At 42.9% G+C, this 12,459-nt stretch overlaps 1 protein-coding gene across 1 annotated transcript in view; it reads right to left on the bottom strand.

Annotated features, from left to right (window-relative positions):
• Positions 1–12,459, bottom strand: part of LOC110530271 (centrosome and spindle pole-associated protein 1) — a 34,406-nt gene that overhangs the window by 1,768 nt on the left and 20,179 nt on the right. The window contains 2 exon segments of the mRNA XM_090182225.1: positions 5,964–6,024; positions 6,150–6,193. Of these exon segments, the coding sequence (XP_090038351.1) occupies positions 5,964–6,024; positions 6,150–6,193 (105 nt within the window).

Below are 12,459 nucleotides of genomic sequence, written 5' to 3' on the forward strand. Positions count from 1 at the left end.
AAAAGTGTTAAAAAATATTTGTATTTGTTTATTTCAGATTCTTTAAAGTAACTACCCTTTGCATTGATGCAATGTAGCCACACTTTGCACATTCAGATGTCATAAATCATCACTGCAGAGCTCTCCCTGTACTAAGCCGTGCCTTGATTGTATTACTGTTGATATCTGGAAATGTGCATGTACACCCTGGCCCATCTACTGTTGCTTGCCCCAATTCTGATTTCTGCTCTCGTAAAAGCCTGGGTTTTCTGCACGTTAACACTAGAAGCTTATTACCTACAACAGATCAATTGTAAGTGTGGGTTCACAGCTCCAATCCAGATGTGTTGGTCATTACTGAGACGTGGTTAAGAAAAAGAGTGTTTTGAAAACTGATGTTAACCTTTCTTGTTATAACCTTTTTTCGGCAAGACAGATCTTCCAAAGGTGGGGGAGTGGCAATCTTTATCAAGTGCTCAGTTGTCTCCACCAAGTCTGTCCGCAAACAATTTGATTTGCTGGTTTTAAGCATTAAACTTTCAGATAGATCTTCGTTGATTGTTGCTGGGTGCTATCGTCCTCCATCAGCACCGGCCTGTAGCCTACCTGCCCAAATCTCTCTCCTGGCCCTTTATACTAAGTCTGAATTTGTCCTGCTAGGTGACCTAAACTGGGACATGCTTAAACCACCTGACCAAGTCCTAAAGCTTCCTCAGATTATCACCAATCCCACAAAGTATGACTCCAAACACACAGAAAAGCTTACTCTTCTTGATGTTATCCTCACAAACAATCCTAATAGCGATCAGTCTGGTGTTTTCTGTGATGACCTTAGTGGTCACTGTTTTAAAGGCTGCTCAGTGAAATGACCTGTCCTGATTTGTCATAAACACTTGCTAAAAAACTTTAATGAGCAAGCCTTCCTTCATGAACTGGTAAAATGGTATTGAATCAGCTTGATCCCCTCTGTCGAAGACACTTGGACCTTCTTTTTTGATACACTGCTCAAAAAAAATAAAGGGAACACTAAAATAACACATCCTAGATCTGAATGTATTAAATACTTTTTTCTGTACATAGTTGAATGTGCTGACAACAAAATCACACAAATGATCAATGGAAATCAAATGTATCAACCCATGGAGGTCTGGATTTGGAGTCACACTCAAAATTAAAGTGTAAAACCACACTACAGGCTAATCCAACTTTGATGTAATGTCCTTAAAACAAGTCAAAATGAGGCTCAGTAGTGTGTGTGGCCTCCACGTGCCTGTATGACCTCCCTACAACGCCTGGGCATGCTCCTGATGAGGTGGTGGATGGTCTCCTGAGGGATCTCCTCCCATAGCTGGACTAAAGCATCCGCCAACTCCTGGACAGTCTGTGGTGCAACGTGGCGTTGGTGGATGGAGCGAGACATGATGTCCCAGATGTGCTCAATTGAATTCAGGTCTGGGGAACGGGCGGGCCAGTCCATAGATTCAATGCCTTCCTCTTGCAGGAACTGCTGACACACTCCAGCCACATGAGGTCTAGCATTGTCTTGCATTAGGAGGAACCCAGGGCCAACCGCACCAGCATATGGTCTCACAAGGGGTCTGAGGATCTCATCTCGGTACCTAATGGCAGTCAGGCTACCTCTGTTGAGCACATGGAGGGCTGTGAGGCCCCCCAAAGAAATGCCACCCCACACCATGACTGACCCACCGCCAAACCGGTCATGCTGGAGGATGTTGCAGGCAGCAGAACGTTCTCCACGGCGTCTCCAGACTCTGTCACGTGCTCAGTGTGAACCTGCTTTCATCTGTGAAGAGCACAGGGCACCAGTGGCGAATTTGCCAATCTTGGTGTTCTCTGGCAAATGCCAAACGTCCTGCACGGTGTTGGGCTGTAAGCACAACCCCCACCTGTGGACGTCGGGCCCTCATACCACCCTCATGGAGTCTGTTTCTGACCGTTTGAGCAGACACATGCACATTTGTGGCTTGCTGGAGGTCATTTTGCAGGGCTCTGGCAGTGCTCCTCCTTGCACAAAGGCGGGGATAGCGGTCCTGCTGCTGGGTTGTTGCCCTCCTACGGCCTCCTCCACATCTCCTGATGTACTGGCCTGTCTCCTGGTAGCGCCTCCATGCTCTGGACACTACGCTGACAGACAGAGCAAACCTTCTTGCCACAGCTCGATGTGCCATCCTGGATGAGCTGCACTACCTGAGCCACTTGTGTGGGTTGTAGACTCCGTCTCATGCTACCACTAGAGTGAAAGCACCGCCAGCATTCAAAATTGACCAAAACATCAGCCAGGAAGCATAGGAACTGAGAAGTGGTCTGTGGTCACCCCCTGCAGAACCACTCCTTTATTGGGGGTGTCTTGCTAATTGCCTATAATTTCCACCTGTTGTCTATTCCATTCTCACAACAGCATGTGAAATTTATTGTCAATCAGTGTTGCTTCCGAAGTGGACAGTTTGATTTCACAGAAGTGTGATTGACTTGGAGTTACATTGTGTTGTTGAAGTGTTCCCTTTATTTTTTTGAGCAGTGTATTTTCAGTGGTATTGTTAACAAACACACCCCCATAAAGAAAATGAGAATTAAAAACAGGTTTTGCAGAGTTACTCCACCTCAAGAATTGCATTTAGCGAAAGGCTCGGCACACTCAAGCTGACTGGCTATCATTCAGGCAAAGAAATAAGTGTACTCAGGCTATTCGGAAGGCCAAAGTTAGTTATTTTAAGGAGCAGTTCTCTCTCTGTGGGTCTAACCCAAAGAAGTTCTGGAAAACAGTTAAAGATCTGGAGAATAAACCCTCCTCCTCACAGCTGCCCATGTCCCTTAATGTTGTTGTGGTTGTTACTGACAAGAAGCACATGACTGTGCTCTTTAATCTCTCATTAGGTCAGGATTCCTATTTGACTCAGCCATGCCTCCTTGCCCATCCAACATTTCCTCATCTCCCACCCCTTCTAATGTGACTATCCCTGATGCTTCTCCCTCTTTTTTTCCCCCTGCCCCCATTGCTTGGAAGGCAGCCACAGTTCGTCCTTTATTTAAAGGGGGAGATCAAGCTGATCCTAACTGTTATAGGCCTATTTCTATTTTGCCCTGTTTATCAAAAGTGTTGGGAAAACTTGTCAATAATCATCTGACTGGCTTTCTTGATGTCTATAGTATTCTCTCAGGTATGCAATCTGGTTTCTGCTCAGATTATGGATGTGTCACTGCAACCTAAAAGGTCCTCAATGATGTCACCATTGCCCTTGATTCTAAGCAATATTGTGCTGCTATTTTTATTGACTTAGCCAAAGCTTTTGATACAGACCATTCCATTCTTGTGGGCCGGCTAAGGAGTATTGGTGTCTGAGGGGTCTTTGGCCTGGTTTGCTAACTACATCTCGCAAAGTGTGCTGTGTATAAAGTCAGAAATCTTCTGTCTCAGCCACTGCCTGTCACCAAGGGAGTATCCAAAGGCTCAATCATAGGCAATCATCCATTTATATGCAGATGATACAGTCTTATACTCAGCTGGCCCCTCCCCAGATTGTGTTAAATGCTCTACAACAAAGCTTTCTGTGTGTCCAACCAGCTTTCTCTACCCTTAACCTAGTTCTGAACACCTCCAAAACAAAGTAATGTGGTTTGGTAAGAAGAATGTCCCTCCCCACAGGTGTGATTACTACCGCTGAGGGTTTAGAGCTTGAGGTAGTTACCTCATATAAGTACTTGGGAGTATGGCTAGACGGTTCACTGTCCTTCTCTCAGCACATATCAAAGCTGCAGGCTAAAGTTAAATCTAGACTTGGTTTCTATCGTAATCGCTCCTCTTTTACCCCAGCAGCCAAACTAACCCTGATTCCGATGATCATCCTACCCATGCTAGATTACGGAGACATAATTTATAGATCGGAAGGTAAGGGTGCTCTCGAGCGGCTAGATGTTCTTTACCATTCGGCCATCTGATTTGCCACATCACTGCACTCTAACACTCATCTCTGTATACCAGGCGCAAGACCCAATGGTTGATGCTTATTTATAAAACGCTCTTAGGCCTCACTCCCCCCTATCTGAGATATCTACTGCAGCCCTCATCCTCCACATACAACACCCGTTCTGCCAGTCACATTCTGTTAAAAGGTACCCAAAGCACACACATCCCTGGGTCGCTCCTCTTTTAAGTTTGCTGCAGCTAGCGACTGGAACGAGCTGCAACAAACACTCAAACTGGACAGTTATCGCAATCTCTTCATTCAAAGACTAACCCTAACCATGGAAACTCTTACTGAGTTGTGGCTGCATTGTTGTCCCTACCTTCTTGACCTTTGTGCTGTTGACTGTGCCCAATGTTTGTACCATGTTTTGTGCTGCTACCATGTTGTGTTGTTGTCTTAGGTCTCTCTATGTAGTGTTGTCTCTCTTGTTGTGATGTGTGTTTTGTCCTATATTGTATTTATATATATTTTTAAATCCCAGCCCCCATCCCCGCAGGAGGCCTTTTGCCTTTTGGTAGGCCGCTATTGTAAATAAGAATTTGTTAACTAACTAACTTGCCTGGTTAAATAAAAATGACAGCTTTGCACACTCTGGCATTCTCTAAACCAGCTTCATGGCTTCAACGACCTGGAATGCATTTCAATTAACAGGTATGCCTTGTTCAAAGTTAACTTGTGGAATTTCTTCCCTTCTAAAATCAGTTGTGTTATGGCAACAACAGCTCAAATAAGCAAAGAGAAACGACAGTCCATCATTACTTTAAGACATGAAGGTCAGTCAATTTGGAAAAATGTGCTGTCACAAAAACCATCAAGTGCTAGGATGAAACTGGCTCTCATGAGGACCGCCACAGGAAAGGAAGACCCAGAGTTACCTCTGCTGCATAGGATAAGTTCATTAGAGTTACCAGCCTCAAATTGCAGCCCAAATAAATGCTTCAGAGTTCAAGTAACAGACACATATCAACTGTTCAGAGGAGACTGCGTGAATCAGGCCTTCATGGTCGAATTGCTGCAAAGAAACCACTACTAAAGGACAACAAAAAGAAGAAGAGACTTGCTTGGGCCAAGAAACACAAGCAATGGACATTAGACCAGTGGAAATCTTTCCATTGTTCTGATGAGTCCAAATTGGAGAATTTTGGTTCCAACCAGTGTCTTTGTGAGACGCAGGGTAGGTGAACAGATCTCCGCATGTGTGGTTCCCACCCTGAAGCATGGTGGATGACACGGATTTATTTAGAATTCAAGGCACGCTTAACCAGCATGGCTACCACAGCATTCTGTAGCGATACACCATCCCATCTGGTTTGCGCTTAGTGGGACTATCATTTGTTTTTCAACAGGACAATGACCCAAAACACACCTCCAGGCTGTGCAAGGACTATTTAACCAAGGAGAGTGATGGAGTGCTGTATCAGATGACACGACCTCAACCCAATTGAGAGGGTTTGGGATGAGTTGGACCACAGAGTGAAGGAAAAGCAGCCACCAAGTGCTCAGCATCTATGGGAACTCCTTCAAGACATTCCTCATGAAGCTGGTTTAGAGAATGCCAAGAGTGTGCAAAGCTGTCATCAAGGCAAAGGGTGGCTACTCAGAAGAACCTAAAAATATATTTAGATTTTTTTGGATACTCCATGATTCCATGTGTTATTTCATAGTTTTGATGTCTTCGCCATTATTCTACAATGTAGAGAATAGTAAAACCCTTGAATGAACAGGTGTCCCAACTTTTGACTGGTACTCAAGTCACTCTTTCCCTTACAAAAACTGGGGTGTGTCCCAAATGGCACCGTATTCCCTATATAGTGCACTACTTTTGACCAGAGCCCATAGGCTGCCTATAGGGCGCTCAGAGCCCATAGGCCGCCGGTCAAAAGCAGTGCACTATTTGGAAAATAGAGTGCCATTTGTGATGCACGCCATGTGTTATTCCCAACGCACGCACATCTTCCCTTACTACCCAGGGACAGTAGTGAACCACAAGGGGCCTACCAATGAAGGCACTGTCAGACTCCAACAGGGAACCTCTCATAGGATCCCCCACTGCATTCCTCTGGGGAGAACAGAGTGTACAGGCTTAGTGACACACACAGACAAGCTGTACTGTACAGCACAGCAAATAAACCACTGTACGTGGTTCAGTGCACTAGCTAAATGAACTAGTCAGTATAAACTCACCAAATAATGGTCTTGTTGCTGGGGTGGTGCCAGGTCAAAACAATCTGTAAAATGCAAAGACACATTATTTAAGCCCCTTACAACGCCTGATAAGTTAGTTCTTGATAGAGCAGTCAGCAGGTGATAAAATATTATTTAATAGTGAGTCTGCGGACAGTGAGTAGAGGTTGATATTGTGTCTGCGGACAGTGAGTAAAGGTTGATATTGAGTCTAGACAGTGAGTAGAGGTTGATAGTGTCTAGACAGTGAGTAGAGGTTGATATTGAGTCTGAGGACAGTGAGTAGAGGTTGATATTGAGTCTAGAAAGTGAGTAGAGGTTGATATTGAGTCTGCGGACAGTGAGTAGAGGTTGATATTGAGTCTGCAGACAGTGAGTAGAGGTTGATATTGTGTCTAGATAGTGAGTAGAGGTTGATATTGAGTCTAGACAGTGAGTAGAGTTTGATATTGAGTCTGAGGACAGTGAGTAGAGGTTGATATTGTGTCTAGACAGTGAGTAGAGGTTGATATTGAGTCTAGACAGTGAGTAGAGGTTGATATTGAGTCTAGACAGTGAGTAGAGGTTGATATTGTGTCTGCGGACAGTGAGTAGAGGTTGATATTGAGTCTAGACAGTGAGTAGAGGTTGATATTGTGTCTGCGGACAGTGAGTAGAGGTTGATATTGAGTCTGCGGACAGTGAGTAGAGGTTGATATTGAGTCTGCGGACAGTGAGTCGAGGTTGATATTGAGTCTGCAGACAATGAGTAGAGGTTGATATTGTGTCTAGATAGTGAGTAGAGGTTGATATTGAGTCTAGACAGTGAGTAGAGGTTGATATTGAGTCTAGACAGTGAGTAGAGGTTGATATTGAGTCTAGACAGTGAGTAGAGGTTGATATTGAGTCTAGATAGTGAGTAGAGGTTGATATTGAGTCTAGACAGTGAGTAGAGGTTGATATTGAGTCTAGACAGTGAGTAGAGGTTGATATTGAGTCTAGACAGTGAGTAGAGGTTGATATTGAGTCTAGACAGTGAGTAGAGGTTGATATTGAGTCTAGACAGTGAGTAGAGGTTGATATTGAGTCTGCAGACAGTGAGTAGAGGTTGATATTGTGTCTGCGGACAGTGAGTAGAGGTTGATATTGAGTCTGCAGACAGTGAGTAGAGGTTGATATTGAGTCTAGACAGTGAGTAGAGGTTGATATTGAGTCTAGACAGTGAGTAGAGGTTGATATTGAGTCTGCAGACAGTGAGTAGAGGTTGATATTGTGTCTAGATAGTGAGTAGAGGTTGATATTGAGTCTAGACAGTGAGTAGAGGTTGATATTGAGTCTAGATAGTGAGTAGAGGTTGATATTGAGTCTGCAGACAGTGAGTAGAGGTTGATATTGTGTCTGCGGACAGTGAGTAGAGGTTGATATTGAGTCTGCAGACAGTGAGTAGAGGTTGATATTGAGTCTAGACAGTGAGTAGAGGTTGATATTGAGTCTAGACAGTGAGTAGAGGTTGATATTGAGTCTAGACAGTGAGTAGAGGTTGATATTGAGTCTAGACAGTGAGTAGATGTTGATATTGTGTCTAGATAGTGAGTAGAGGTTGATATTGTGTCTAGATAGTGAGTAGAGGTTGATATTGAGTCTAGACAGTGAGTAGAGGTTGATATTGAGTCTAGATAGTGAGTAGAGGTTGATATTGAGTCTGCAGACAGTGAGTAGAGGTTGATATTGTGTCTAGATAGTGAGTAGAGGTTGATATTGAGTCTAGACAGTAAGTAGAGGTTGATATTGAGTCTAGATAGTGAGTAGAGGTTGATATTGTGTCTGCAGACAGTGAGTAGAGGTTGATATTGTGTCTAGATAGTGAGTAGAGGTTGATATTGAGTCTAGATAGTGAGTAGAGCTTGATATTGAGTCTAGATAGTGAGTAGAGGTTGATATTGTGTCTAGATAGTGAGTAGAGGTTGATATTGTGTCTAGATAGTGAGTAGAGGTTGATATTGAGTCTAGATAGTGAGTAGAGGTTGATATTGAGTCTGCAGACAGTGAGTAGAGGTTGATATTGAGTCTAGATAGTGAGTAGAGGTTGATATTGTGTCTGCAGACAGTGAGTAGAGGTTGATATTGTGTCTAGATAGTGAGTAGAGGTTGATATTGTGTCTAGATAGTGAGTAGAGGTTGATATTGAGTCTGCAGACAGTGAGTAGAGGTTGATATTGAGTCTAGATAGTGAGTAGAGGTTGATATTGTGTCTAGACAGTGAGTAGAGGTTGATATTGAGTCTAGATAGTGAGTAGAGGTTGATATTGTGTCTAGATAGTGAGTAGAGGTTGATATTGAGTCTGAGGACAGTGAGTAGAGGTTGATATTGTGTCTAGATAGTGAGTAGAGGTTGATATTGTGTCTGTAGATAGTGAGTAGAGTTTGATATTGTGTCTAGATAGTGAGTAGAGGTTGATATTGTGTCTGAGGACTGAGTAGAGGTTGATATTGTGTCTGCGGACAGTGAGTAGAGGTTGATATTGTGTCTGCGGACAGTGAGTAGAGGTTGATATTGTGTCTGCGGACAGTGAGTAGAGGTTGATATTGAGTCTAGACAGTGAGTAGAGGTTGATATTGTGTCTGCAGACAGTGAGTAGAGGTTGATATTGTGTCTAGATAGTGAGTAGAGGTTGATATTGAGTCTAGACAGTGAGTAGAGGTTGATATTGAGTCTAGACAGTGAGTAGAGGTTGATATTGAGTCTAGACAGTGAGTAGAGGTTGATATTGAGTCTAGATAGTGAGTAGAGGTTGATATTGTGTCTGAGGACTGAGTAGAGGTTGATATTGTGTCTGCGGACAGTGAGTAGAGGTTGATATTGTGTCTAGATAGTGAGTAGAGGTTGATATTGAGTCTAGACAGTGAGTAGAGGTTGATATTGAGTCTAGACAGTGAGTAGAGGTTGATATTGAGTCTAGATAGTGAGTAGAGGTTGATATTGTGTCTAGATAGTGAGTAGAGGTTGATATTGAGTCTGAGGACAGTGAGTAGAGGTTGATATTGTGTCTAGATAGTGAGTAGAGGTTGATATTGTGTCTGCAGATAGTGAGTAGAGTTTGATATTGTGTCTAGATAGTGAGTAGAGGTTGATATTGTGTCTGAGGACTGAGTAGAGGTTGATATTGTGTCTGCGGACAGTGAGTAGAGGTTGATATTGTGTCTGCGGACAGTGAGTAGAGGTTGATATTGTGTCTGCGGACAGTGAGTAGAGGTTGATATTGAGTCTAGACAGTGAGTAGAGGTTGATATTGAGTCTGCAGACAGTGAGTAGATGTTGATATTGTGTCTAGATAGTGAGTAGAGGTTGATATTGTGTCTGCGGACAGTGAGTAGGGTTGATATTGAGTCTGAGGACAGTGAGTAGAGGTTGATATTGTGTCTAGACAGTGAGTAGAGGTTGATATTGTGTCTGCGGACAGTAAGTAGAGGTTGATATTGAGTCTAGACAGTGAGTAGAGGTTGATATTGTGTCTGCAGACAGTGAGTAGAGGTTGATATTGTGTCTAGATAGTGAGTAGAGGTTGATATTGAGTCTAGACAGTGAGTAGAGGTTGATATTGAGTCTAGACAGTGAGTAGAGGTTGATATTGAGTCTAGACAGTGAGTAGAGGTTGATATTGAGTCTAGATAGTGAGTAGAGGTTGATATTGTGTCTGAGGACTGAGTAGAGGTTGATATTGTGTCTGCGGACAGTGAGTAGAGGTTGATATTGTGTCTGCGGACAGTGAGTAGAGGTTGATATTGTGTCTAGATAGTGAGTAGAGGTTGATATTGAGTCTAGACAGTGAGTAGAGGTTGATATTGAGTCTAGACAGTGAGTAGAGGTTGATATTGAGTCTAGACAGTGAGTAGAGGTTGATATTGAGTCTAGATAGTGAGTAGAGGTTGATATTGTGTCTGAGGACTGAGTAGAGGTTGATATTGTGTCTGCGGACAGTGAGTAGAGGTTGATATTGTGTCTGCGGACAGTGAGTAGAGGTTGATATTGTGTCTGCGGACAGTGAGTAGGGTTGATATTGAGTCTGAGGACAGTGAGTAGAGGTTGATATTGTGTCTAGACAGTGAGTAGAGGTTGATATTGTGTCTGCGGACAGTGAGTAGAGGTTGATATTGAGTCTGCAGACAGTGAGTAGATGTTGATATTGTGTCTAGATAGTGAGTAGAGGTTGATATTGTGTCTGCGGACAGTGAGTAGGGTTGATATTGAGTCTGAGGACAGTGAGTAGAGGTTGATATTGTGTCTAGACAGTGAGTAGAGGTTGATATTGTGTCTGCGGACAGTGAGTAGAGGTTGATATTGAGTCTAGACAGTGAGTAGAGGTTGATATTGTGTCTGCAGACAGTGAGTAGAGGTTGATATTGTGTCTAGATAGTGAGTAGAGGTTGATATTGAGTCTAGACAGTGAGTAGAGGTTGATATTGAGTCTAGACAGTGAGTAGAGGTTGATATTGAGTCTAGACAGTGAGTAGAGGTTGATATTGAGTCTAGATAGTGAGTAGAGGTTGATATTGAGTCTAGACAGTGAGTAGAGGTTGATATTGAGTCTAGACAGTGAGTAGAGGTTGATATTGAGTCTAGACAGTGAGTAGAGGTTGATATTGAGTCTAGACAGTGAGTAGAGGTTGATATTGAGTCTAGACAGTGAGTAGAGGTTGATATTGAGTCTGCAGACAGTGAGTAGAGGTTGATATTGTGTCTGCGGACAGTGAGTAGAGGTTGATATTGAGTCTGCAGACAGTGAGTAGAGGTTGATATTGAGTCTAGACAGTGAGTAGAGGTTGATATTGAGTCTAGACAGTGAGTAGAGGTTGATATTGAGTCTGCAGACAGTGAGTAGAGGTTGATATTGTGTCTAGATAGTGAGTAGAGGTTGATATTGAGTCTAGACAGTGAGTAGAGGTTGATATTGAGTCTAGATAGTGAGTAGAGGTTGATATTGAGTCTGCAGACAGTGAGTAGAGGTTGATATTGTGTCTGCGGACAGTGAGTAGAGGTTGATATTGAGTCTAGACAGTGAGTAGAGGTTGATATTGTGTCTGCAGACAGTGAGTAGAGGTTGATATTGTGTCTAGATAGTGAGTAGAGGTTGATATTGAGTCTAGACAGTGAGTAGAGGTTGATATTGAGTCTAGACAGTGAGTAGAGGTTGATATTGAGTCTAGACAGTGAGTAGAGGTTGATATTGAGTCTAGATAGTGAGTAGAGGTTGATATTGAGTCTAGACAGTGAGTAGAGGTTGATATTGAGTCTAGACAGTGAGTAGAGGTTGATATTGAGTCTAGACAGTGAGTAGAGGTTGATATTGAGTCTAGACAGTGAGTAGAGGTTGATATTGAGTCTAGACAGTGAGTAGAGGTTGATATTGAGTCTGCAGACAGTGAGTAGAGGTTGATATTGTGTCTGCGGACAGTGAGTAGAGGTTGATATTGAGTCTGCAGACAGTGAGTAGAGGTTGATATTGAGTCTAGACAGTGAGTAGAGGTTGATATTGAGTCTAGACAGTGAGTAGAGGTTGATATTGAGTCTGCAGACAGTGAGTAGAGGTTGATATTGTGTCTAGATAGTGAGTAGAGGTTGATATTGAGTCTAGACAGTGAGTAGAGGTTGATATTGAGTCTAGATAGTGAGTAGAGGTTGATATTGAGTCTGCAGACAGTGAGTAGAGGTTGATATTGTGTCTGCGGACAGTGAGTAGAGGTTGATATTGAGTCTGCAGACAGTGAGTAGAGGTTGATATTGAGTCTAGACAGTGAGTAGAGGTTGATATTGAGTCTAGACAGTGAGTAGAGGTTGATATTGAGTCTAGACAGTGAGTAGAGGTTGATATTGAGTCTGCAGACAGTGAGTAGATGTTGATATTGTGTCTAGATAGTGAGTAGAGGTTGATATTGTGTCTAGATAGTGAGTAGAGGTTGATATTGAGTCTAGACAGTGAGTAGAGGTTGATATTGAGTCTAGATAGTGAGTAGAGGTTGATATTGAGTCTGCAGACAGTGAGTAGAGGTTGATATTGTGTCTAGATAGTGAGTAGAGGTTGATATTGAGTCTAGACAGTAAGTAGAGGTTGATATTGAGTCTAGATAGTGAGTAGAGGTTGATATTGTGTCTGCAGACAGTGAGTAGAGGTTGATATTGTGTCTAGATAGTGAGTAGAGGTTGATATTGAGTCTAGATAGTGAGTAGAGCTTGATATTGAGTCTAGATAGTGAGTAGAGGTTGATATTGTGTCTAGATAGTGAGTAGAGGTTGATATTGTGTCTAGATAGTGAGTAGAGGTTGATATTGAGT

Source organism: Oncorhynchus mykiss, chromosome 8 (assembly GCF_057628025.1).
Source record: "Oncorhynchus mykiss isolate SJ-2025 chromosome 8, ASM5762802v1, whole genome shotgun sequence".
Classification (NCBI taxonomy): domain Eukaryota; kingdom Metazoa; phylum Chordata; class Actinopteri; order Salmoniformes; family Salmonidae; genus Oncorhynchus; species Oncorhynchus mykiss.